This window comes from Manis pentadactyla, chromosome 14 (genome assembly GCF_030020395.1).
Source record: "Manis pentadactyla isolate mManPen7 chromosome 14, mManPen7.hap1, whole genome shotgun sequence".
Classification (NCBI taxonomy): domain Eukaryota; kingdom Metazoa; phylum Chordata; class Mammalia; order Pholidota; family Manidae; genus Manis; species Manis pentadactyla.
In genome coordinates this window covers 80,524,262-80,552,030 of record NC_080032.1, presented here as the reverse complement: position 1 = coordinate 80,552,030, position 27,769 = coordinate 80,524,262, and the positions used below count along the sequence as shown (strand labels likewise).

Here is a 27,769-nt window from a genome sequence, read left to right as displayed (position 1 = left end):
TTATATCCTTTCTAGGAGGTACCAGCCACATCTTTGGCGGTAGTGTTTTGGCCAGACTGTATTTCTGTTTTTCTTATCTGTCTTGATGTGGCCCTTTTATTCCTTTTTGAGGAGAAAGCCATTCAGCTACTTTTCAGCTGAAATTATTCCATGTGTAGCTGTAGATGCGGTGCATCCATGGGAGGAGGTGAGTTTAGGGACTTGCTACACTGCCACCTTGGAATGCTCTCTCTATTTTTAACGTATCTTAAGGCAACTGAAGGATTTCTTCACCCTAAGCAATTTGAGTAAATGTGATTTTGTGGGGTATTTTTGGTTGGGATTTTCTTGATGTTCTCAAGGACAATCTGACCTTTTCATCCATACTTTTGTAATAAAATGACAGGCATTTCAAGAGATGAGAGGCAGGCAAATGCCCAGAACTCAGAAGTGATATCCCACCCATCAAGAAGAGCCCCCAAATTAAGAATCCCAGAGATTCCATACAAACAACAGCATGGAAAAGAAGCCAGAGCTACAGAGGTGATCTGGATCCAGGAAGAAATGGAAGATGCCTGCAATCAAAAAGTGAGTCTGTAAGTTACCGTATGTGCTCTAGCTTGTCTTCCTTTCAGAATTTTGAATCTATTGGCGTTTACTCAACTTTTCTCCTCCTCCAAGCCTTAATCACTGCTAATGTTTGCTAAAGAAAAGTGGATTCTGTCTTTTAGTCTTAATAAAGATTGTTAAGTTTTTCTCAATCTCAGTGAGGAAGGTAATTATCATAGTGGAGGGACTAGATGGCTTAAATTATTTTTTGGAAATGAGGGCTTATCTTGGGGTCTTGCTCTTCAGTTTACTGGCTATTTGATCTCTGTCGATTTTTAAAAATCTGTCTCCATCACAGTTTCCTGATCTGGGAAACTAAGATAATAATAGTACCTATAAGCCCTTGATAATTGTTAGATATCAGTATAATTATTGTTAACTGAATGTGCAGGAGTAGCCTTTCTACCCTTCTACCTCATGACTTTTGGGTATAAAATGCCTTTGTGTGGCAGGTCAAGGACAGTGACACCAACCGTGGGCATTACCACTGGGCCTGGGATTGAGCTAGGTGTTGAGAAAAATGAAAACATGGTCCTGACCATAGACATCCTGAAGTTTATTTATGTGCATAAAAATATACAGTAGAAAAGCTGTGTTCCGTTGTAAACATTTATTAAGCTTTGTGTACTTTTTATGCATATTATTAATCAGTAAAAAGAACAAAAAAATAGAGAATTGCTATGGCAATCCCATGATTTGGGGTGTGAAAAAATAAATACTTACAGCTTAGTTGAAATTAGCAATTGGAATTAATAGTTTTCCTTTTTGGAACCACCATACCAATAACGCAGTAGAAATTATCATAAGTCATCACCAACCTGGTTACCATTACAGAATTATAGTTGGTTCCCAAACCAGGTGAAAATCTAAACTAAAGAACTGGCTAAAAGACAACTAAAATAATTGGCTTGCCCTGTGTCTCCACAATAATTTAGGCTCCCTACAAAGTTTGAGGGAAAAAGGTTTTACAGAGGAGTTTGCTAAATTAATCTGACTCTCTGAAAGCAAGAGAGGGTTTTTCTTCTAACTCGAGCACAAAAACCCTGGGACAGAATGCCTGACCCTCCTTTTATTGTGCTATTCCCTTTTACACTGCTTGACTTATAATATCATGGGCAGCGGGAGCACTGCAACTGATGGTCTTGGTTTCTTTGAAGGCAGTGAAGATAGGCAGACAACTCATGTGTTGGCACAGCACGTAAAGTTTAGACATTCTCCTGCTTGATCAAAATTTCAAATTGGAGACTGAGTTGAGGGTACTGATTTCAATATGATTGCTGCAATTTAGGTAGAACCAGTGAGGACAATGCACTGGAGAAGAGGTGTGAAGAAAGATCTGATATTAAGCTGTAGTGTCTGTAGACGTAACTGACTGACGTATTGTATGCAGAGGATCAGTGACCTAGAGGGAGGAACCCACTGTGGTTCCCAGATCTCCAGTTTGGGTGACTTGGAGAAAGGTGGTGACATTGTTACTGAAAAAGGAGACAGGAAGAGAGGTAAGTTGAAGCAGAAAGGAAGATAATGAGTTCCGTTTTGGACACGTTGAGTTGTAAGAAATAATAATGAGCTGGAGAAATGTAAGTAAAACCATATTGTAAAATTAAAAAAAAAAACCTAGATTCTTTCAATAAATGCAAGATTTACATAACTGAAAACATCTACAGCAGGAAAAGAAAGAAGAGCTCAGTAACTGAGTTTCTTCTGGCAAAACAAGCCCATCGTGCACTCTGCTTTACTTGGGTAACTGAAGCAACCTTGGCCTGTTATGAAGAATAACTTTGTTCCACTTCATTTTATTATTACTAAGAATACCTCTTTAGAGAATTTCACTTTTATCATTTCAAAGTAATTCAAACTTTTTGAAAAGGGCAAAATAAAATGATACTTGAGTGCAATAATAAATAGTTTGACACAGACTCTTCTCTCTAAAATACTTGCAGTTACTATAAATAACAGCTGTCATTATGAAAAAATAGTTTAAACAATACAGAAAAACAGCTAAGAACACTTAGATCTTCCTACTCTGACATAGCCACTATTAGTATTAGAGGTATAATATTTCATGCATCTCACACACACACGCACACACATACAGATGCAAATTTATTTAGATGGAGATATATCACATATACTCTTTTAATTATGGACATCCATGTGTTTCCTAAAACAGTCTTGTTTACATAAGTTTCTTCCTGTCTCCTTCCTTTTCTTTATTCCTTTATTTTCTTTATTCCCTTTCCAAAGCAACTTATATTAATGATACATATGTATACATATATTTAGTAAATTATATATTATGTAAGTATATATATATATACACATTTTGCATGCATATATATAATGTATACACACAAAACTTTGGAGAAATCAGTCATTGATTAATTATTTTTAAAAGCTAGGGTCATATTATATATATTTTTCTGTGTATGGCTCTTCCCCCTTAACACTATGCTGTGAAAGAACCCTCAGGTCAGTTGCTTTAGGCATCATGTAAGTATCTCATCTACTTAGACTAATTTTCCTAAGAGCCAGGACAGTGTCCTATTTGTTTTCAGTAGAACCTACTCTCTCACAGCATGTCCTGGGGACTCAAGATTGAATATGCTAATATTATCAAAAGTGTAAAGCCAGGCTATTGAGAATGAAAATATTTGGCCCAAGCAATTTGCCAGAGGTCATTTATGCCAAGCACAAATGTCAGAGCTCTACACCCCATGAGGTTGGTAAGGGTATTACAGGCATCCCTTGGAGATTTGTAGGTTCAGTTCCAGATGACAGCAATAAAATGATTATTATAATAAAGCAAATCGAATTAATTTTGGGGGTTCCCAGTGCATATATTGAAGTTATGTTTACAGTATCCTTTAGTCCCCTATGTGTGCAATAGCATTATGTCTAAAACAACAATATACATACTAATTAAAAATATTTATTGCTTAAAAACGCTAACCTATTCTGAGCTTTTGGTAAGTCCTAATCACTGATCACAGATCACCAGAATAAAATAATAATAATGACAAATTCAGAATATTTGTGAGAATCACCAAAATGTGACACAGAGACATGAAGTGAGCAAATGCTGTTGGAAAAATGGTGCTGAGAGGCTTGCTTGGCACAGGGTGGCCACAAACCTTCCATCTGTGGAACATGCAGTATGTGTGCAGCGCAACAGAAGGAAGCACAGCACGGTCAGTTATGCCTGTATTCCCACGTCACACACAAAGAGAATGCGGGGCATTGACTTAGAATAGTTCTTTCGTGAGTGAAGATCCCGTACAGTCAGAGGTACTGCACTGCAGTCTCACAAACTGACCAAAAGTGTGTAAAGATCTATGTGCTGGCAAGTAAATGGCAGCCGTGGTAAAATCATGCCTCACTTGGATGAGTCATTGACTCTGAAGGACTCAGGCCACAGTCTCCTGCCGCCCTCCTTGCTTCTCCCGTGGTCACCGTTTTCCTCGTTAGAAGTCTTCTGTGGCCAGTGGGCGACATGAATTCTCACATTCCATTTACAGAGAATGAGACACAATGAGGCCAAGTTATTTTATCAAGTGATGTTGAAGAAGTCAGTAAAGGAAAGAGACAGAGAAAGCAGTCCCATTGATTCCCAGACTACAGGTGCCTCTGAACAAAACCTGAATTCTGGAAAACGCCATTCAGCTTAAGTTTTGTTATAAAAGTGAATCTCAACACTTGGTTAATTTATGGCATTAAGGAGAATAAAAGCAGGAAGTGTGGTGCTTAGTTCAAAGTGGGTACATAGCTGGGAGCGCAGGCAGGCTGTGTCTCTCCTAGGCTGCGTGCGCTGCCCAGGTGGCCTGCCTCAGAATCTCCCAGGGGGTGTGTTGAAAGGCAGAGCCTGGGTCCACCCATGAATCAGAATCTGGGGGATGGAGCCTGGAATTTGGAGGATGGGATACACGTTTAATAAGCATGTAACATAACTTTTATGTGTACTAACGTTTGAGAACAACTGTATGCCCTTCCAGGGACCCTCTCGGGCATCTTGGCTTAGTGAGAAAGGCAACCACTTATTGTCGGCTCTTGGGGAAGTTACTTAAACTCCCCAGTTCCTGGTTTCTCCATCTACAGAATAGGGATAATAGCACCTATTAGCACAGACAGTTACCATAATAATCAAAAGGCATATGCGTAAAGATTCTGACACCCAATGATTAACTATAAATGGCATTAACCCCAAATTAATCTTAATTAAAGAGAAGGCTTGTGAAGCTGTTTTAGAAAACTTGAATCTGATTATCTTGGTGTGTTTTTCAGTTTGGAAAGAATCTTGGAGAAAGGAAATCAGGAATTCAGTGATACACAGTAACTAAGCCCATAGGAAGGTCAAGATCTAGAAAACTCTATGGGAAGCACCGTCACCCCTTCGTGGCCTTCTTTAGGAACCGATGGGTGATGTCGTGGGAGTGCAGACCCAGGCAAAGGCACGGAGCAGAGGAGGGACGTATGGGTAATGGTGGTAAAGCTGTGCTGATGTAGGTGCCAAAAGGTGAAGCAGTGATGCTCAGGCAAACTGGGCAGCAGTGACACACGCGGACGTCTAGGGTACAGATCAGGCTATGCTGAGTCAGGAAAAGCAACCAACCATCCCAGGGCCGTCATGAATCATAACTTTGTGAATGCATGTGATGGACACAATTCATACATTTTCTCCAAGAAGGAAGCGACTAAAAAATGAAATTTAGAACCAATTTTAAAGAGCAATGTGAGAAATTGTATTAAGGGAGCTTCTTAGTTATGACTGGGAGTAAGTCACAATCTCCCTTAGCTTTAGAGGCCTCAACTGCCAAGCAAACAATTGTCTTTTGAGGCCTGTTTTAGTGGGAGGAATCTCCTGATTCTGTAATTACACAACTAAATGCTGGCTTTAGTTTAATTTAGTCTAAGTCCCATATGAATTAAGAGTTTTAACAAAATATTATTTCCATTAGATTTCCTATGTTGTGCATCTTGCTTTATGTTCCAGTACACACTGTTCTTTAATGCAAAACTACATTAATCAAATGGTGGGAGGAAAATGTTAGTTACAGTTTATTGAGTGCTTAGCCTAAAGCTGAGCTCTTCCTTAGTTAAATCCTTTTCGTATGTTGACTAGACCCCACAAGAATCCTAGAAATTAAGTACTTTTTTCTAATGGGGAAATTCTTTCTTTTTTTGTTGAGATATAAAATTGATGTTTAACATTGCATTAGTTTTAAGGTGTACAATGTGACTTGATACATGTATATACTATGAAATGATCACCACAATAAGTTTAGTTAACATCCGTCATCACACATATAGTTATTTTTCTTATAACTAGAACTTTTAATATCTTCTCTCTTAGCAACTTTCAAATACACAATACAGTACTGTTAACCGTAGTCACTCTGCTGTACATTACATCCCAAGGACTTATTTATCTTATACCTGGAAGTTGGTATCCTTTGACCACCTTCACCCATTTTGCTCACCCCCTAACCCACCCCTACCGTCCACGCCATAGCCTCTGGCAACCACTGATCTGTTCTCTATCTGTGAGCTTGGTTTTCTGTTTGTTTGTCTGTTCTAGATTATCCTGGTGTGGTTTTCAGTTTGGAAAGAACCTTGAGAAAAGGAAATTAGAAATTCAGTGATATACAGTGACTAAACCCATTTGGAGGTCAAGATTTTTAAACTGTCAAGGACCCTCAAGGTTTATCTATGTTGTCACAAGTGGCGGAATTTCATTCTTTTTATGGCTGAATAATACTATGTTTGTGTGTGTGTGTATCTTACATTTTCTATCCATTCATCTGTTGATGGACACAGGTTGTTCCCATATCTTGGCTATTATAATATTGCAATGAACATGGGTGTGCAGATAAGTTTTTGAGACAGTGATTCTGTTTCCCTCAGATAAATATCCAGAAGTAGAATTGCTGGATCATATGGTCATTCTATTTTTTAATTTTTGAGGAAATTCTATACTGTGTTCCATAGTAGCTGCACCAGTTTACATTTCCACCAAGGGAATTCCAGGGCACAAGGGCTCCCTTTTCTCTACGTCCTTGCCAACACTGGTTATTTCTTGTCTCTTTGCTAGTAGCCATTCTAACAGGTGTGAGGTGATATCTCATTATGGGTTTGATTTGCATCTCTCTGATAGTGAGTGATACTGAGCACCTTTTCATGTGTCTGTAGGCCATCTGTTTGTCTTTGGAAAAATATCTGTTCAGATTCTCTGCCCAGCTTTTAATTGGATTGTTTTTCTTTCTTTTTGAGTTGTATGAGTTCTTATATATTTTGGGTATTAACTCCTTATCAGATACATGATTTGCAAATATCTTCTCCCATTCTGTAGGCTGCCTTTTCATTTGCTGATGTGTCCTTAGCTGTGTAGCAACTTCCTGTTTGGTGAAGCCCCACTTTTGTTTGCTTTTGTTGCCTTTGGTAAGTTCTATTATGACGCCCCTTTTAATTATGAGGAAATCGAGGAGCAGGCTTCAAGTCATCAAGCTTGTCAGGGTCAGAAATGCCTTATCTATGCACTAATTACCATAGACAGAGAGATGAGGGACCACTCACGTTAGATGCAAAGAATTTAGAAGTTCCTTATTCTGTCAGTGACTGGAGAAACCCTGATTATGTTCAGTTCTAAGTCCATTCTTGTATTTATCCTGCTTTCTATCCCTGGAATCATCCCCTTAGAAACCCAAAGGGTGACATTACAGCAATGAAATGAGCCATCTGTCGCTAAATATTTTGGCTACAAAGCTTTATTTTGGATCCAGTAGGCAGGAAAAAGACCTGACAGGAATTTTGCGGGTGAAGTCCAGGGCAAAGGTCTGGTAATAACATCACTGGTGAATGAAACCCTTTTTCCTGCCCCTAAGGGCTTCCACATGCTTGCTACCCAAGTTGATTGTCATAATCTTGGAAATATCAGGAAATGATTCCCTCAACTATCATGCTACTTCATTTTCATTATCTAGAATAAAATACAACTTACCTAATAACATAGAGGGAAAAGAAACAAAATATTTTAAATGATATTAACAACAGTTTTCAGCCTTTAGCCAAGAATATTTAGAATATTTTTTATTTTTAAAAATTAATATAAGTATATTTATCTTTAGATTATTCATATTTATTTTTGAAACAAAGCTTTCTGCTTTGATAAACGTTCCCCAATTAAAAATGAAAAGCATGGAATTTCACAAGGCTTGCATTTCAGCTTAGGGAGCCAAGGTCAACAGGTTTTTAAAAATTGAATGCAGTGACTAAGGAAGAAGACTTTATTTTACTTGCATGAATATATTAATTATTAATCAAAACCAAAATAAAAGGACAAGCTTAATAACCAGAAAAAAAAACACTCGATTTCCTGAAATTGGCCTCTGAGATGGGCTGCAGCTTACAGCAACCAGGAAATGTACTTACTGGGAAGCTAGCCAGGAGCAACTTTTATTCCAGTTATACTCAAAATTCCTAACTTCTACTGACCTCTCACCTTCCAAAGACGTGGCTGGCATTTTACCATTTATAAACCTGGGCTCATTTTAACCTCATAGGTTTTAGCATTTGGGTGATACATGGTCATTAAACCGGTGACATCTGCCCATAACTTTTCAGACCATATATATCATCATCCTAGGCAATTACTGCATAAGTCATATTACTGGTACCTTCTTGCCTACCTGCAAAGGTGCCTAACCTGAGAGAGGTCATGTTGACCCAAACATAAAGGAAGTACAGGTCATTTTTAACTAAGCAACTGAGTAAAATAAGTAATAAGTGATATATTTTTATCACTTGTCAATGAAAGAGCAACGTGCATAAAAATAGGTTGGCAAACAGAGGGGATTCAAGAGGTACAAGTTTAGACCAGGAAGAAGTAGTTACTCTTTGATCACGGGGCAGTTTTCTTTGGCAAATGTGTGATGCCGAGAGAGGTCAATTACAGGGGTCCCCCAGCTCGGCAGAGAGGGAGCTCTTGCCGAACTGTTCACTGAGTTCCCGGGAGCTGTGCAGACCTGGTAAGGGCAGAGCTATGCAGTTAGCTCCACGAGAGCCCAGTGGGTGACAGAGGGCAGTACCCAGCGGTTGTGCCTAGGACTCCTGAACCAGAGGGACAGGCCCTGAGATGCAGTACAAGATGAATCAAGGCTCGTTTCAAGACTTAGCTGTGAATGAAGGAGAGGACATTGAAAGATTGCTGAATTAAAGGTGTGAGCTTAGCAGGACAGTTATGGTCTCTTATTTTTCATAAGGCAAGGTTGTATATTTTAACATGTTTTCTAAAATTACATATTAAGGAAAATTGGTTGCTAAAGGACTGTTGCTATTTTCTTCCAAGAGCATTGACTGGTTTCCTCAAGGTACTTCTTTATTAACAGTATATTGTTTCAGTCTAACTTTAAACTTTGAAACTTCCATATCCAGAAGTACAGACATGATTGTCAATGTTATTTCTAACATTTTCTACCTGTACTTACAATATCTTGATCTTTTAAGGATATGACAAGCCTAGCAATATTTTTATTAATTCTACTTGCTAAGTGCGGTAGGCAGAATTCTAAAAATGGTCTCCCACAATTCCATACTGTCAAATCCCTGGAACCTGTGAAGGTGTTGGATCGTATGGCAGAGTTAACCTTCCAAAGGGAGATTATCCAGGTACATCTAATCTAACTGCATGGACCATCGAAACAGAGCTTTCTTCTGCTAGTGGCCAAAGAAAAAATCAGAGAGAGAGATTCAAGGCACAAGAAGGATTTCATGTGCTCTTGTTGGCTGGAAGATGGAGGGGCCACATGATGGGGAATGTGGGTGGTCTGTAGAAACTGAGAGCATTCTTGGGCTGGCAGCCAGCAAGGAGATGGAGGCCCCAGTCCTACAGTAACAAGGAGCTGTTCTGCAAACAGTCTGAATGTACTGGGAGCAGATGCCTTTCCAGTCTCCAGATGAAAGCTCAGCCCAGTTGACATTTTGACCTTGGCTTTGTGGGACTCTAAGCAGAGGACCCAGCCAAGACCACCAGACTTCTCAGCTATAGAGCTGTGCGATAATAAATGAGAATTGTTTCAAGTTGCTAGTTTATGGCAATTTATCACACATTAATAGATAAACGTGTTATCTGTTAATGTCTAGGCAAGTGGGACTCCTGGCTGAATGGTGGAATAAACAAACCACGTCTAAGTGTTCATTCTAAATTTCCATGATCCTGTGTCTTCATCTTTTATCACATTTGTTTATTAGCATACATTCTATTTTGTCGGGCACAGGAATATGATGAGGCCTCTGTGTGTTCATCTCCGACAGCCTGGAGTGAATGATGCCCTGGAATTAATTGTGTATGAGCTGGTACAGGATTAAGCTCCATAAGTACTGAAGTCAGGTTCACCAGCTGCCCTGTGCAGGGAAATCACCTCAGACAAGTTGAGATTTGCCTCAACTGTCAATCATTCATTCGAATTCTTTTCATTTACTGGGGAAAAAAATGTAAAAATAAAAATACATGGCAGGAGTTGAGATTGAGGTGCTGCAGAAGGAAAAAAACCCTTCACTCTAACATCCGGCAGATTTTCAAGAGGTTGCTGGGGAATGCAGGTTTAGCTGCTAATGCACTCACATGTTTGGGAGAGTATGTGCTGTTTATATTGATGAGGCAGCTGCCATTTAGATACATCTCAGGGTTAGGGAGGCAAAGCAAACTACATCTGAAAGGCTGTCCCATCTTCCCTTTAGAACTGGGACTGTGAAGTATCTCCTGATCAGATATTTTAAAAACTTGATCTAGAACAGAAAAATGACCTGCTTTCTGGTTTTTTTTTTTTTAAATTGAAGTACCACTGATACACAGTCTTATATTGGTTTCAAATATACAACACAGTAGTTCAACAGTTACCCATATTATTAGATCCTTATGCCCACAAGCACAGTTACTATCTGCCAACAAAGATGTTGCAGAATCATTGATTGTAGGCTCCATGCTGTACTACCACCCCTGTGACCAATTTATATCATGACTGAGATCCTTGTGCCCCTTTATCCCCCTCACCCTCCCCACCCACCCACCCCAGTTGCTCCCCCATGATAACCACCAGTCACTTCTCGGTGTCTCTGAGTCTACTGTTCATTCTGTTTGTTTTGTTTTTATATTCCACAAATAATTGAAATCATATGGTATTGCCTTTCTCTGCCTGGGTCATTTCACTGAGCATAATGGACCTGCTTTCTGCTTTATCATCTTTCTCTCCTAGTCGTAGGTGTGAAAAGAGGCAAAGCTCATGCGGGTGAACCCTCTGTCTGCAGGCCTGATAAACTGATCGGTTGGCATTACTTTACATCTGCCTTGGAGGACAACCCCCATCTACTGGCTATGACCACATTGATCTAGAGTTCCAGTCTGGCTTTTTTCTTAGTAGAAAATAAGAATTTTCTCATCTCAAAAATGGGGTAAACAATACTCACTTCATAGGGTTGTCGTGAGCATTAAGTGAGAAGTGTTCGGAAAGCTGTTAGCACTGTGCCTGTGCCGGCAGCGGTCAGGGCTCCATGGAGCAGTTTGGTGATGTTTTTACTTTCCGCTTCGCGGGAGGAGGGACCGCGCGGTGTGCCTGGAGCAGGCTGGCTGATCCCCGCAGGGCTCCTGCGGTCTGAGCCCTCTTCACTGGCGGTGAGCAATAGCCGAAGGGCCGAGACTCACAGGACCCTGTGAAACTGGAGCGTTGTTAACTTAGTTAAAATGTGCCAAGTGCTTTCTTTCACACACAGCACTGCTTTCAGGGCAGTGTTCAGAAATGATCCTGATAAACTTGTGGCAATCTGTACATAATTACATATTTGGAAACCCACACCTAGTTGACAGTCGTTCTCAATTAAAATACCAGGCAAAGTGGACGAGTGCAGAGCCTTTCTGTAGGTAGCTAATGTCTATTTCAGACTTGATAGTTTATAAAGTCTTCCATGGCAGTTATTATAACAGTCCTTCTGGGTTACAGGTGGTATCATTATCATCCACATGATAAGATTGATGAAATTAGAATCAGGAAGGCAAAGTGAGTTGCCCAAAGTTGTTCTTTAAATTCCTAGGAAATAAGATTGTTAATTTTTGTCCCCATCTCTAAATATCCTTACGAAGGGCAACCTACGTTCAAGAAGTTATTGACACTCTCAATTGAGAAAGATAGATTAATTCTTTTAGGCCACCAGGAAACCAAATTAGAGATTATCACTGTATAAAACAATGATTTACAACAATTGAAGTTTGTTATCAAGACAGGTAAATTAAGAAATCAAAGCTACAACTATCAGTGTATTTTGTACCTGAGAATGTCATTGAGGATGGTACTGTATTGGTGTTTAGAAAGAAGGTGTGACCAGTCAAGAGGTTTCCTAGGCAGTTCTGTTTCTCCCTTACTCATCACTCATGACACAACTCTAGAGAAGAGAGAGACATGTTTTGAAGTTTACTTTCATTTCCATTTGTATATCTGTGGCCATGGAAAAAGAAATTTCTCACCTACAAATTCAAAGAGTTGAAAAATATTTCTAGAGTCATACCCACTTAGAAGCTCATTTATCACAGCTCCATTAGTTTCAGAGTTTTGAAGTCACTTCCACACAAATCTGTCTCTTTGTCCATGTTCCTTCCTCCGTCCACATTTTGAAGCAGACAGAATCTTGGCCATAAAACCACTAAGGGCAATATTATTATAAATATTGCAGGGAAGAGAAGTCATAGACTGACCCTCTGGAAAGTGTGTCTTAGGGAAGGGGAAGTTTTACGCTTTTCCTTGGTGTAGATACTGTTAGAAATTACACATTGGAAATGTGTTCAAGATATTTGTGCTTTTCTCCCACCTCCCACTCAGTTACTGCTTTTCCTCCAACAGATACCATTTCAGGTGCTATCTCGGCTTCCAGTTTTATGGTTCTCAAGGCACAGGGCTTTGGCCAGTTGCCTGCAATTTGCCATAGGTTGACCCTGTATTAGCACGTACATTTTAGTTTCTGTAATGGTGATAGTTCCACACAGTAAACTCTGGTGCAACTAAAATGTGCTGCTAAAACCTCGCCTGTGGTCTTCTGCCTTGAGGTGATGAGATTTGGATAATCTGAGACAGTCCATCAAAAGGAATCTATCACCTGGGGAAAAGCATAGGCCTTTTTAGATAAGTATAGAAGGAACCATAAACCCAGGGAATCTAATATGTTCTTTTTCTCAGGGTTGGGGTGGACTGGGAGTAATTCCAGAAATCTCTGATTGGTAGCTAGAATGGGTGCACAGAGGAGGCTGTTGCCAGGAGAGGTGAGCTGGGACACTGAGGTCTGTGGGGAAATGAAAGGCGTTGCTGAGCTATAGCAGACATCCTGCTCCTTGGTCTCTGCCCCTCACTTGGTTTTTGCGTGTTTCTGTGTTATTAGACAACCGAGTTAATGAGATTATCTTGTGATTACATGAAGAAATGTTCCGTGTACCAGGTGCTATTCTGGGGCTGATGAGGACCAGCAAGCTTCCTAACCAGTCAGGAGGGCAGAGGGTCCAGTGAGTCAGGAGCAGGAGCCCAGGACTCTATTTCAAGTGGACTGAAAGTGAGGATGCTGAATCCGTGACACATCTAGATCAGTCCACACACAGCTGGATATGAAATGGGGTTATGTTTGTTACTGTTCTATTGCAGGATTAAAGACACCAAGTACCTCACCTTCTCCATTTAGCGTGACACCTGCAGGTGGGCCAGCTGCCTCGCCCCAGGGTGTAGTGAGAGGTGCCAGGAGTGCTGAGAACTGGCCCCATAACCAGCCAGCTTCCCTTAACATGGGGGGAAGTTAGGAGATAAAATGCTGCTTTTAAAAAGGTGATATACACATACATACATTATCACCTCCCAAAACAAAAAAGGGAGATCCTAAGGTGATCACCAGGGAAGTTTTGGGGATGGGATGAGGTTTGGAGGTGGTAGGGGAAGGATGCCTGAACTCTTCTTCCCTGGTCACCCCCCCAGTCAGACATAAGGCTCTCTTGTTTGAAATTTGAGGCTGTTGGACCTGCTGAGCGCCAGATGCAGAGAAAGGTCAGGACAGAGACAGGCTGGAAGAACAGGCTGCACAGGCACAGCGGAGCTCCCTCCGTTTGGGGTGACAAGGACGTGGGGTTGGGTGGGACGGGGCTAGGCCATTTTCTGGAAGAGAAGTTCTCTGAAGCAAGAGGCAGTGGGCCTGAAGGCCAGGGGTAGCGGCTAGCAGTGGGCGAGTAGTCTGGCCAGAGCTCTCTTCCCAAATTTGGAAAGCCTGGAGTGGGGAGGCTGGCCCGGCAAACAACCCATGTGTTTTCCAGACCAGCGTTGGGCTCCCTGACACATACGCGGCAATGAAGTTTGTTGTTCTGGGTCAGAGAACCAGCAAGTACCGCGGAGGGAACTGCAGCCTTGCCGCGGGCCCCATTCCTTCCTGTTCTCACTCGCTGCGAGGGGCAGCCAGCACCTCCAAGAGGAGAGGGGACGCCTGCCGGGGCAGGGCAGAACGCAGGGCAGAACGCCTGCCCCTCGGACCCGCCCCACCGCCATCACACACACTCTCAGTGAAGGAAGGACGGTTGAATCCAGCAACTTGACGTTTCAGAATGAATGGACTATTTCTTAAACACTGGAATTAGACTGTTCTAATAAGTTAAAGTGGCTCAAAGTGTCTTTAGGGGAGTTCATCAGTAAGGGGGAATAGGGGAGCTCCCACAGAAATATTTATAGGCAGTTATTGGAAGAAATAAGATGTTTTTTGTTTACTCACAGAACAGATTGAGGCTCCTCAATAAAGTGGGGCAGTTATAACTGGGCAGACGTGGGATGGTATGGTAAAGAACACAGGGCACCAGGCAGGTGGGTGCTACCAAGAAGGGAGGGAGACAAGGAGAAAAAGCAAAGGGAAGAGATGAGGGAGGGAGGGAGTAGAGTCCTTACCTGCTCCCACCCCGCAGAGGCAGTTGGAGCGGCAGAAGTGGGTCTGAGGAGCCGCCTGGAGGGCGCCCGCGTGCAGAGGGCGTTCTCAGATCTGTTAGCCTACATGGAACCGCTGAACACTAGGCAGCACCGAAGGCGGCTCCCTCCTGCATTGTCACTGAAGTGTCTTCTGCACCGAACATGCAGAGCTCCTTTCATCATCAAAATCTTTCATCATTTTTGGTCCCTTTCCCTTGTGCTCTAAAATGTGATCCCTTTGGCTTTCTTTCTTTCTTTTTTTAGTATTTTAACAGGAATCGTTTTCTAAGTTTCTCATTTCCCTTCAAGTAATGATTTGATTTCATGCCTTGAATGTAAGAAGCAGCAGCTAAATCAATAGTACTGAACATATTTGCAAAAGAAAATAATTTTTTTTAAAGTTTCCCTAGGCAAGCAAATGGGATGAAGGGCCAGGACAGGTTATTCCTCCCATTTCTAGAAACATGATAAGAGTAGCTTCTTTCCACTCAAAGAGAAGGTTTATTTCTTGCCATTCTTTACACTCTTTATGCCAAAAAAAGGCAATGTCTATAGTTATTTCAACAAAGTGCTGCCATGGAGATTGCTAGCTTTTTGATGAAAAAGCACACATTGTCACTTTTCTTGATCAAGGAAATTTTATTTGCCCTGCACTTCCAACCTGGCTAAATATAATCACCCAGTTGCTAAAACAAGTGTTACTTCTAATGAGAGTATTTTCGGAACAATCGATATAGATGGCTGCCACTACCACAGGGCCACCTACACGCCATCTGTAATGCTGGAAGAACTCTAGTCCCATATTATTTTGATTTTTAGGAGACTGTAACATCTGAAATTCCTAAAGTAGAAAAAGAGGGTTGTTAACAATAGAGGCTTTTACAAAAAACAATTCGACACGTTCTGCCAATGTGAACTCTTACAGGCTATGTGGGCTGCCTTCTAAATATCCAGGTTTAGCCTATGTCAGGAACACATTTATTGCTTTGATAGTATTAATAATACAGACGTTTACTATATGGTATGACTCCATAGTAGAGCTTACATCAGGTACACTTAGATCACAGGATCTAAGTAAAGCTAACTTTTGGGTACAGTTGAGAAAATAAAGCAGTGAGATATATGCTCTTGGCTATGGAACAGTGATGATTCACAAATCAGAGGCTTTCGTTTTTTTCTTTTTCAACAATCTTCAGTGAAATGACAAAAGTCAACATTCACATATAATATATATATACACACACATAATTTTTTTCAAAGGAGACCACAATGCTTTAAAAGTATTGTTTTCTAGAGTCTCTTTTTGAAAACTTTTTTCACCCATTTATGGGGCTACTTCATCTGTTAAATAACAACTATAATATAGAAACATTTGTAGTGAATGACTAACTTCTTTAAAGGGATTCTTTTTTCTCTTCTTTACTTCTGGGTATTCTGGAAGAACATTTGTTTGCTTCTGTTCAGTCCATGCATGCCTCCCCAATGCCACACTTTGCTCCCTTGCCCAGTGAAGGAATAATAAATAATAATAATAATTTAAAAACTGTGTACCTTTTCAGTCATTTTTAAGTTGACATCTAAATTTGTTGTAATTATAAGTTTAAGTAAATTTCAGTTTTCGTTACTTGGAGGTAGAAAGTATTGAACAACTTGTAGCTGAGGATTGATTGTAATTGGAACAAATATTTCATGATATGATTTGATAAAATATGTTTTAAATACTTTATGAAATAAAGCATATTGAATAGTAAAGAAGGCATGTAAAATTTTATAGTCGTCGGGTTTTCCAAAGAATCTTAATTTTTTTGGTAACACTATAGTAGCACTTCAGTCACAATAGAAAGAATCAGGGTCACTAACCTGTTTTTCCTCAATTATTCTGGATACAGAAAAATTACAAACTGGGTTAAAATACTTTCCTTTTTAATACAAACTTCACCTGAACAGAAACATATAGAACACAGGGAGAGAGAAGAGGTCTTGTGTGTTAAAGATGGCTTGATTAATCATGAAAGGAGTCATCTTCCAAACCAGTCCTTGTCTGGGGCTTGAAAACTCCTACACTCCGGAGAAATGCCCAATAGTAAGATCTGATGTGTGTTCAGAGATATGCTTGTCTGTTTAAAGCTGTCCAAGTGATAATAATGCAGTTTGGTTTGGAATAAACAGTACGTAGAGTTGATGCAGTGGTCATAGGACCAGGGGTGGAACTATAAGGGCTAGAAACAGGGATGATTCCTAAACAAGAAACTCACTATTATTTTTAACCTGTGTATCAGAATTCCTAAAAGGTTGTGGGGCAGGGTGTGCCTTTACGCCATCTAGCAAAGCTGGAATTATTTGTGAATGCAATCATATGGCCTGGTGGTGAAGAGAGCTCCTGGTTCCGCATCTGTGTAACCATATTCCCTATCTGATGGGTGTAGGTAGGGGTGGAGGAACTTGCTAGGCTAGTACTGCTGCTTGTAATCTAGACTCATTCAGTACGGTGACTGAGCCCGGTGCCCCTTCCCAAAGGTGGAAAAGTTTGGATATAAACGGAGAGAAGGGAAAACAGCTCTGGGTAAAGGAATGGATAAATGGGTTATGTAATGAGGGAAATCCACTGTTACATTGGCTCTGAGCAATAGATGATATGACTCTTAGTTCGATGATACCAGCTGCTTGAATGGGTGAAGCTCTGTATTGCTGACAGTACTCCTGTTTTTGGAAACTGGCAGGATGGAATGGAAGCCTGAAAACCTGAGTGGCCTTCCTAGGAGACATTTTCGTATGATATGATGATAATGGGCTGGATAGTTATTAATGACTGAATAAAATCCTAACGTGCCAGTATCTTTTGACTCCTATGCCTGTTTTGTTATTATGGATCATGTTCGAAGATCTGGGTGTGGACTGTGACACTATAATTTATAATAAGAAATATTTATTTGGTCTTTGTCCCATTTCTGGCACAGAGCTGCTAAAATCCTTGGAATTTCCTAAGTTGTAAGAGTGATAAAGATGTCTAGATATTCATAACAAACACCTTTCAAATACACGAGTTTTATGTTGGCTAAGTGACTTTTGAATAGCACCTAAGGATGGGGGCTGGTTGCCGGGAAACCAACCAGATGATTAGAGGGTTGGAACTTTCAGTCCCACCCACTCTCACCAGTGCTCCACCCAACCCCCCATCCCCCCGAACCTTTCAGGAGGCTCCGGAGAGGGGCAGGAGATTTGAGTTCTACAACCAGTGGCCAGTGGTTTACTCAATCATGCCTACGTAATGAAGCCTCCATAAAACCTCAAAAGGAAGTGTTCAGGGAGCTTCCGGGTTGGTGAGTACATGGAGGTTTGGGGAGAGTGGCGTGCTCAGCCAGAGCATGGCAGCTTAAACGTAGTAAATTTTTTCTGAGTTTTGTGAGTTGCTTCAGCAGATTAATCAAACTTGAGGAGGAGGTTAGGGAACCTCCCATCCATGCCGGATGGTCAGAAGCACAGGCAGCAACCTGGGCTTGTGATTGGCATCTGAAGTGGTGGTGTGGGGGGCAGTGCCCTTAATCTGTGGGATCTGACGCTATCTCCAGGTAGATAGTGTCAGAATTGAATTGAATTGTAGGACACCCAGCTGGTGTCAGAGAATTACTTGGTGTGGAGAAGAAAACCCACACACTGGAACTGGAGTCACAATCTCAGAAGCAGACCTGTGAATGTTCACCAACTCTGCTTAAGCATTTTAAAGGGGACATCTTTCCCCTTTGTCAGTGACACAGTTGATTAATCCTTTTCCTCTTCCTCACTCCCATCCTCTAATACGTGCCCTCCCAGGTTCTCTGCCATAAACTCTTGAGTATTTTTTAAACTTCTATCATACAGACTGTTTTCTTAAAAATTAAGTTAGAAATTTTGTTAGTAAAAACAGCTCTTCCAGGAAGTCTTCCCGGAATTCACATGCCTCTGGCCTTCAATCCTCCAGCAGAAGCTTTCCTCATGGCACTTATATGGAAATGATGTGTATGTCCTGGTGGTTCCTGCAAGACTGCAGTTTCCACCAGGTATGCACCTGGTTTTACTCATCTTTGCATCCCTTCTTTGAACACAGTGTCTGGTAGATAGTGGGTATTAATAAATACTTACTAAACAAAACATATTGCTCTTTAGGAGCATATGAAAGAAACTTAGGAAGAGAACATTCTTTGTGAAGCAAAAATATTTATGAGCCTGTTTGAAAAGGGAGTGTTCATCTTATAAGCTATAAAAATGGATAGACTTTCATAAACTCGCATATGTACTTAATTTCTAAAAGGACTGATTTAGTTAATGTTTTTGCAGCAAAAATATTTCAGTTATCCATGACCTTGGACTGATCACTTATGCGTGTGCATTTTTTTGTTGTTGTTTTGTTACATCAGAGAGTGAATATGAGCCTTTTATAGGACGTCATAGACAGCAGTATTATCTATGATCAAATATCATCATAAAGGCAGTTTGATGATCAATCCCTTAGTGCAAAACAAGTAATTTTAGTAAAGATTGTATCATCTGTTAAAATGCACTGAAGAAAAAAGAAAATAGTAAGAAATAAACTAAATAAAAGATAATGAACTCATGAAAATTTCATCCTAAGAACTCGTATAAAATTACACAAAAAGTAAAATGTTGTTCTGATGATCTGAGAAATTCCCTTTGTAGCATACAAATATGAAATGTAAGATATTTCAAGAATGGTTTACGGAAATATGTTTCATTACTGTGTAGTTACACCTTGTATAGTTAAAGCTGAATAAGATGTTATTGGGAGGCATTATAAAATTTCTTCCCTTGGAGAATCCTAAGACTAGGTTTGAAACTCCTGCATCTGATGGGCTCTGAAAGTGGTCTGGCTTTGACTGGAGGACCCCTTTAAGTTTCCTTTCAGTCCTCAGAATCTGTGTTCGTGGCTGTGTATTTCTAGTTGGATTAGAATAAATTTATTTCAAGATTGAATTCATCTTTGTAAAGAGAGAAAAATGCTGCAATTCAGTGATAATGATACATTTATTTTGGGCTTCTGGACTTCAAACTGACATGGAACTGAATCATATAGACATTATAGTATGCAAATTTAGTAGCTGAAATGCTGGAGTTTTTTCTCATGATATTAAAATTAGTCCTATCAGGTGATGCTGAATGTTAAGTCAGGAGAAAATATTCTCAAATGTATGTTGGATTTCATGTTAGAACAACAAATGTCACCATTTGAAATCAGATTTTTACTGGGAACTCCTTGTGATAAAATAAGGTTTTCTCCCTCCTCCCATCCCTTTGTCTTTTTTGCCTTAAAGGTTACCTTGTTATCTCTTAATTTGGTAATATTTTTATTCTGCCCTTTATAGGAGCTCATAAGAAGTAGCAGAATTTCTTAGCCGTCATAGTGTGAAAAAATACAGTTATCTCACTTTGTGTTTATGAAGGGAAAGAAAAAAAACATAGTACAAAAAACATGGGCTTTTCAAAAGTGGAGATGGATTAAAGTGCTCTTAAAAATGGCCAGATGTATAGCCTGAAAGACCAAAGACTCCATTTATTCACAGAAGAGACACGCAGAAGTTACCTCTGCTCACTAGTGACTCATCCGCTAAGCTGGAAGTTTCGCCCACAGACGAAGAGGGTAATTTAGTTTCTAGGATGGCTCAGTCTTCTTGTTCAGTTTACTCACAAAGGTGCTAATTAGAGGAAATTGTTATGATGTTATTTTTTCACTTTAACATCTGTTCCCTGTAAGTTGGGCACAGGGAGCTAAGTCGTTTTGTAGAACCAGCCAGGGAGGTTCGATGACAGTGATCTGAGTCATTGTCCTGAGAAGTTACGAGTGTAAACCAGAGGTCTGTGTGTGATAGCATCAAACCCCATAAGTCCATGAACTTCTCACATCCAGGTAAACTTTCCATTTTAAATTACAAACCACAGCAGCCAATGCTTTCTTAAAAAAGAGCTTTTATACAAGAGTTAGATGAGGAAATAATGTATACATTTTTACTTTATTCTTAGAAATACTGTTAATAATTGTGCCTGGCATTGTGCTAAGTGCTTTATTTTATATGTATTAACTCACTTAATCCTCACAGCAACTTCAGATATAAGGCGGATATTATCATTAACCTCATTTTACAGAGGTCAGGCAAATATGCATAGGCAGGGAAACTGATGCATGAAGTGGTTAAGTAACAAGTGAGTGCTGAGTGTAGGATTCTAACTCAAGCAGTCTTACAACTCAAAATAAGATAATATATCTATGTGTTTATAACTATATGTAAAAGCAATCAGGACATTTTGTGTAATAGTGACCTTGTAGACATTTAATGAAGAGTTTACCTGGAACTAACCCCCCCAAATACATCATTCAGGTTTTGCTTAGCAAGAAAAAATATTTAGAACTTAGAATTAAGAACTTTCAGGATCTAGTACTGTGGTACTTTGATACTTACAGGAGTCCAGCCTATTCATATTCCCCACAGCTCCTCACCCCATGGTTCATATGGCTTCGAGTATGAACTCTAATGAATACCCAAGCCAGGATCTAGGGGAGAAGCTGCCATAAAAGGTTAAAACAAACTCTTGTTTCCATTGTACATTGCCTAGGGGAGCTACCAAATACCCAAGAGAAGTAAAATAATATTATCCAGATGATCACACACACACACATGCAAAATGCAGAATAACAGTGTTGAAAAGGATGTGCAAAAATTGGAACTCTTGTTGTACATTGCTGGTGGCAGTGTAAAATGATGGCCCTTGTAGAAAACAGTTCAATTGTTGCTCAAAAAGTTAAACATAGAATTACCATATGAGTCATCAGTTCCTTCTTGTTTATACCCAAAATAATTGAAAACAGGACTCAAATACTTATGCACAAATGTTCATAGAGGCACTGTTCACAACAGACAAAAGGTAGGAAGAACCCAAGTGTCTGTCACTGAAAATGAATAAACAAATGTGGCATGTATGTACAATGGAATACTATTCAGCCATAAAAAATGAGTATTGATACATGCTACAATGTTGATAAGCCTCAAAAACATTATGCTAAGTCAAAGAAGCCACACAAGGTCACAGGTTATATGATTCCATTTATGTGGAGTGTCATAAATTGGTAAATCCATAGAGACAAAGAGCTTACAGGTGGTTGCCAGGGGCAGGATGGGGGAGGTGGAAATAGAAAGTGACCACTTAATAGGTTAGGCAGCTTCTTCTGGGATGGCAAAAATATTTCAGAACTAGACAGAGGTTGTGATTGCACAACATTGCGAATTTATTAAATGCCACTGAGTCGTGCACTTTAAAATGGTTAATTTTATGTTATGTGAATATTGCCTCAATGAAAATAGTAACTGAGACATCCCTAAGCACCCCAGCACAAGTTGGTCATTCTATTCCTTCCATGTGAAAAATTTGTATGCAAAACAGCTAGCTCTGAGTTGTTCCTTGAAACTACTTAAAACACTTATGAAACACACTAAGTGCTCAATAAATATTAGCTACTATTTAAAAAAATAGAAGTGGGAGTTAGAAGCAGTTTCTAAAAGCATGATGCAACATTTACTCTGTATGCTCCACCCCAGCATATTTCTGACACATGATGTGCACATTCTCTTATTTATTAGATTGATCTAACTGTGAAATTGCATTCCCTAGAGACATTCAAGAATAAACTGTGCATCTCATCACTTTAGGTCCCTGAAGTTCAGGCAGATGGATGCATCAGGGCACAATGAAATTTGAACAATAGCTGTTACTCCATACACTATTTCATATTAACATTGAAGAATCAGTGCAATGAAATAACTGATAGTACAGGAAAAGCCTTGCTTAGCCTTCTATGAGCAATCTTTTACAATTTATAACTTGTCCTCTGGTCGAGAACTTAGTCTGTAACCTCCAGGAGTCTCTTCAACTCTAAAAGCACAAAAGTCCAAGGAAAATGGAGAGAATCTCTCCTTAAATGTAATGGACCTTATTCCAAATATGGTCATGATACATTTCCAGACTGTGAGCTTTGTCAAATTACTTGTATTGATGCTCAGACTCATAAACTAGGTGAGGACTCATGAACAGGAGCAACTGCCACTTGTTAATCTGTTAGAGAAAGCATTTTGTGGGGGCGGAAACTGTACTACTATTTTTAGACCTCTATGCTTATTTTTAGCACCACTGCATCCAGCAACACATTCCTGGACAGTAAGTTAATGAGCCTTCCACCCACATTCAGTACTTTCCCTTAAGAAGCTCGAATGTGCTGGCTGGCATTAATTGGAGTTCTTCATTTCATTCACCCTGTCCTTTCCTGCAAATCTCTGATCTTTCAGCCCTCTGTTGTTTCATTCATAACATTTAAAATTTTATAAGTATTTTTACTATTGTTTGTTTATTTGTTAGCTTTTCTACCTTTAGAATGAAAGTCCCACTGTAGCAGGGATGTGTGTTACTAGCTGTGGTACCTGAGGGTGGTCAGTGAGCCTGCTCGTTGCTTTCAGAAGGCAGGTCCCTTCCCCTGGGTCTTTCCCACTTCCCCTGCGTCTCCTCCCGTAACCCTGGCCCTTCTACCTCTGAAGACTCAGTGGGAACAGGTTAAATGATTGACAGAGGTCAAAGTCCCTGTTCTGTTTGCTTGCAAAGACTTTCTTTTATCTTTTTAAGTTGTCTTTCCCCCTAATCATATGTGTGTGTAGGACAGATGAGGGTCGGGAAGGGAAGTGTGGAAGTTCACGTATTCTTTCTCCCACTCTCAGATGGAGAAATGAAAAGGGGAAAAGGTCTGTAGAAAATATGAAAGTTAAATGTTTTTAGAGGCAGGTCTAGCTTTTGGAAACAGAATATCTTTATAAGAATCAACTCGATTTCCACACACCCATTTCATGTAAAGTGGGCCTAAAAAAAAGACATATCAGGGTGAAAAATTTGGAAAAAAGACTTAGATAACTCTTCACAGTTTCTTATAAAGTTTTCCCCTTAGTAAGTAGGTAGCTACAAGAAAACTCCTTGTCTTTTCATTAAATATATGTTACCTATGATATCTTAGAATTATCTTTATTTTTTCTAACATCAAAAATGGTAAGATACCTACTTGCTGTAGAATCACCTTGCTGGTATGATTTTTGTAACATTTTGCTTACCATCTGGAAAACAAGCTTGGCTATCACTTTCTGGGAAGGGGCTAATTTTACCTGGCCTTTGTGGGCTATATATGTCTATACACATGTGTGTGTGTATATATATGGTGCATGTATGTACATATATGTAGATATATATGGCACGGTTGGTTGGGCAAGGTCAGCCATTATGGCCTGCTGAGCCTCTGTCTTCTGCCATTCCAGGCCTCCCAACTCCCTAGGAAGAGTGAGTCATACTTTTTGCCTTTTATCATACACTGTGGGTCAAAATTTTTCACCATAACACAAAATAAATAGTAGAAAGAATAGTCACAGCAAAGCAAACAATATTTTACACGTTTCAAACAGGAACTTCAGGTACAGTACTCTGGCAGAGGGCTTCTGCAACATGGTACATAATTGTCTTTAGCCAGGAGCACATGTGCCACACCAAGTGCTAGCTAGATCTCGCTGGCTGGCAGTGGACCACCTAGAGCCCGGGTGGGCACACACAGGTATGTCATCTAGAAGTATAAATACATTGTAATAATAGACTCTATGTAAATGTTTATATGTTTATTATTTAAATAATAATATGTAAATTAAATAATGTTTATATATATACATATATATACGCATATAAATGTTTCTTTTTAAAGGAAAACATTTCAGAGATTTATAGAAATTTAATGAAGCATCACGGTGTGTTTCCAGAATAAGTGAGTGTGCCCAACAAATTATAATTAGGTGTATGTAGTACACTTAGTGTTTCATCTTTTGGCAATCAAGTTTGTTGATGGTACTGTCATTTCCAATTTACAACTGAGAAAATAAATCTGGGTCTGTTGTCCAAGGGGGTCCACTAGACTCTGCTGCCCTTCAGATTGTAGTGAAACTCAGGTGTTTGGACGATGGAATGATTATTTGCAATTTTAATTTACTTTGCCACGTTGTTACTCACAGATCACCTATATGCCACCTCCTTGAGTCTATGTGCTTACTTTTAATTAAAACCCTAAAGAAGCAGAACCAGCAAAGTGTATTATCATTATTATTCATGGCACATTGTTGGCTAACGCCTTTATAATAAACGTGTAACATAAAATTATACATCCTGAATATTTATGGGACTCTCTTGTAAAGAAACTGGGATGTAAAAAAAATCGAAACAAACAATGCTTCATGAGGAAAAGTCTAGCTTATAAAAGGGAAACATATCAGACAATCTATTGTAATCATTAAATGAATGAATATGAATTAGCCATAAAATGTCATAAAATGTAGCATATTAAACTACTTTTTTGAAGTCTTGCCAGACTTTTTTTTTCATGAGTTAATGTATTGCTTTTCACAGAGAACTGCAGGCAGAAAAGAAATTAGAACTGACTTGAAAATTCCCATCATGCTTCATTCTCTGGTGGAATTTTCAGACATTGATGGGGTTTGTTTCATCATCAGCTTTGGTGTTCAATGGCTTCTTTTATTAAAAAGCAGAGAATTCTTGCCTAACACAGCCCCGCTCCCTTTTTTTTTTTTTCTGGTCTCAGTTTCTGGAATTACAAATACATTTAAACAATGATTAAGTCATGCTGCAAAAGGCACAGAGAACAAATGAACAACGCCAGCGAGAAATTGCTAAGCTTGGGTCTGAAATCCCAGCATTGGAGAAAAAAGGGGAAATCAATAATGTTCAAAAGTGTGCGTTGATGGAAAATTTGAAATAACTCCATGAGGTTTATACTTGCTCTTTTCTCCTTGCTCCTCACAGAACCCACGAAGAGCTGGTACCATGGGAAGTATTATAACACAATTACTTGCCATTTCCACCTATGTCATATTTGGAAAGTGTCCAGATGCAGCTGTCAAACTATTTTGTAAACTCCTGGGCTATAAAATGATTAGAAAGAGAGATAAAATCTAACTAATGCAATAAAGCAACTATCTGACTTAAAATTTGTTTGACAATCAGCCTTACAGGTAGCGGATAGAACTCCGTAAACTCTAGGTGTCATTGAACCTTCAGATCCCATTGAAAATATGTTGTAGCAGCTTTTATTTACTTTGACGGATCAGACATTTTAACTTCCCCCACATATTATATTAATTTCCCCCAAACTAACTCAATGTACTTTTTTCAGCAACAGAAAACAGGTCTCTCACTACAATGTTTTACCAAAATGAGAGACCTTTTTCTGACAATTATAAGCTGGCTAAAATACACTGAAGATATGATGGTGATATATTTATTACTAAACATTGCTACAAACTCTCTTAATCAAATGTTACTTTTTATCTAGTAATGATGATTGCACAACAATGTGAATAGAATATACTGAATGCCACTGAGCTGTATGCTTAAAAATTGTTCAAGTGGCCAGTTTGGGGCTATATGTTTTTTATTACCATTAAAAAATCCCACAAGAATAATTTTTAAAAAGTATAATCATGCAATGTTCATTGTATTTAGCTTTGCTATCTTGTAAAAATCTTTCTAAGATCTCAGCCCTCACTTCTCTCTGCACAGCCCATTCCTGTGCTGGACTGAATTCTGCATTATCATTCCCTTGCCATATTGTTTAGTCTTGCATGTCAAACAGCTTTATAAATGGAATCTTACTCTATGTATTTTTTTGTGGCAGCTTTTTTGCTTAATCATTAATTCCTGAGATCCATTCTTATTATTACGTGTAGCTGTACTTTATTTATTTTCACTGTTACATAATCTGCTATCATGTGACTATACCATAATCTATCCATTTATTGTTGATCTGTTGATTGATATTTGGGTTGTTTCTCTTTTTACCCTTTTACTTTTCTTTTTTTTTTGGTAATCATACGTAGTGTTGCTATGATCCTTTTTTCTCCTTATATATGTGAACAAAATTGTCCATGTGGCATATACCGAGAAGTAAAACAGCTCTTCTAGATAATGTCAGATTGCTTCACAAAGTAGTTGTAACTATTTACCCTCCTTCCAGCCTTGTGTAAGTGTTTGGGTTAATCCATATCCCTCTAGGCTTATTCTGCCAGTCTGGTCTATGTAACGTGGTAGTTCACTGTGGTTCTCATTTTCTGATTAAAATTTCTAATTTTCTCTCAAGCGTATGAACCTTTTCCTTTGTATTGGCCATTTTATGTGTTTTCTTCTGCGAAGAGCCTTTTAAAGGCTTTTGTTAATTTTTCTATTGAATTGTCTTTTTCTACTTAATTTGCAGGAGTTCTTTTTGTGTGTTATATGTTCTGCAAGTCTCTTGTCCCAGTCTGTGACTTCTCTTTTCATCCTCCTTTTTTGGTGTCTGAATTAAGTTCTTTTAGTTTCTGTTTATGGATGAAACCATGAAGGAAGGAACAAAAGATTTCACTTTTGGAATCTAGTTTATCTCATGTTGCCTCATAAGTTATGCTGTTTATTCAAAAAGGTTGAGTTCATGTTTCTGTTGATTGAAGGGAGCAATTACGTCCCAGCATCCAACCACATCTCAGGGACCATTAAGCATTTTTATGGTAGTATTTTAGCTGCCCCTGGAGCAAATGATGGTTTCATTTACTTCCCTGTCCCACTGTACAGAGTTTCTTCAGTAGCTACGCAACGGGCAAACATAGAGATGCCTTATTTTCCAAGATGAGAATAAGCTGCAGACATTCAAGACTCCCATATTAGGAGCACAGACTTCATAGCCAGACTGACCCGGTTTTAGATACTTCTTTTACTCCCCAGATGTATGAGGTTAGAAAAGATCTTTAGGCTCCCATTTCCTTGTCTCCATTTGGGGACTAAGAATAGCTACCTCACACAGTTTTTGAGTGGACTGAGTCAGATAATCTACATAGAGAATTCATCATTTAATACATGCTCAATAAATAGTAATTATTAGTGGCATTATAATTACAAAATAAATGGCCATACCAAGAATCACTGTACAGAGTTGCTTCAATTTTATTAAAACAAAAGGATGGAAATTTACATGCCAGGAAAGATAAAATTTATTCCAATCAGATCTCTGACCTAGGAGCAGTCAGACAAATGAGTTTCCACAGGTCCCACAGATTCAGGGCCAACACCCAAAAGGTGGGGCAAGGGTACAAAATGTCCTTGTCTTCTCCATC

General features: G+C 39.3%; 1 protein-coding gene across 3 annotated transcripts in view; it reads left to right on the top strand.

Moving 5' to 3' along the window:
* Positions 1-27,769, top strand: part of LMNTD1 (lamin tail domain containing 1) — a 342,775-nt gene that overhangs the window by 86,370 nt on the left and 228,636 nt on the right. For all 3 annotated transcript variants that reach the window (XM_036889496.2, XM_036889498.2, XM_036889499.2), the window contains exon 2: positions 386-567. In XM_036889496.2, coding sequence (XP_036745391.2) covers positions 386-567 — 182 coding nt within the window. The remainder of the gene's footprint in view (positions 1-385; positions 568-27,769) is intronic.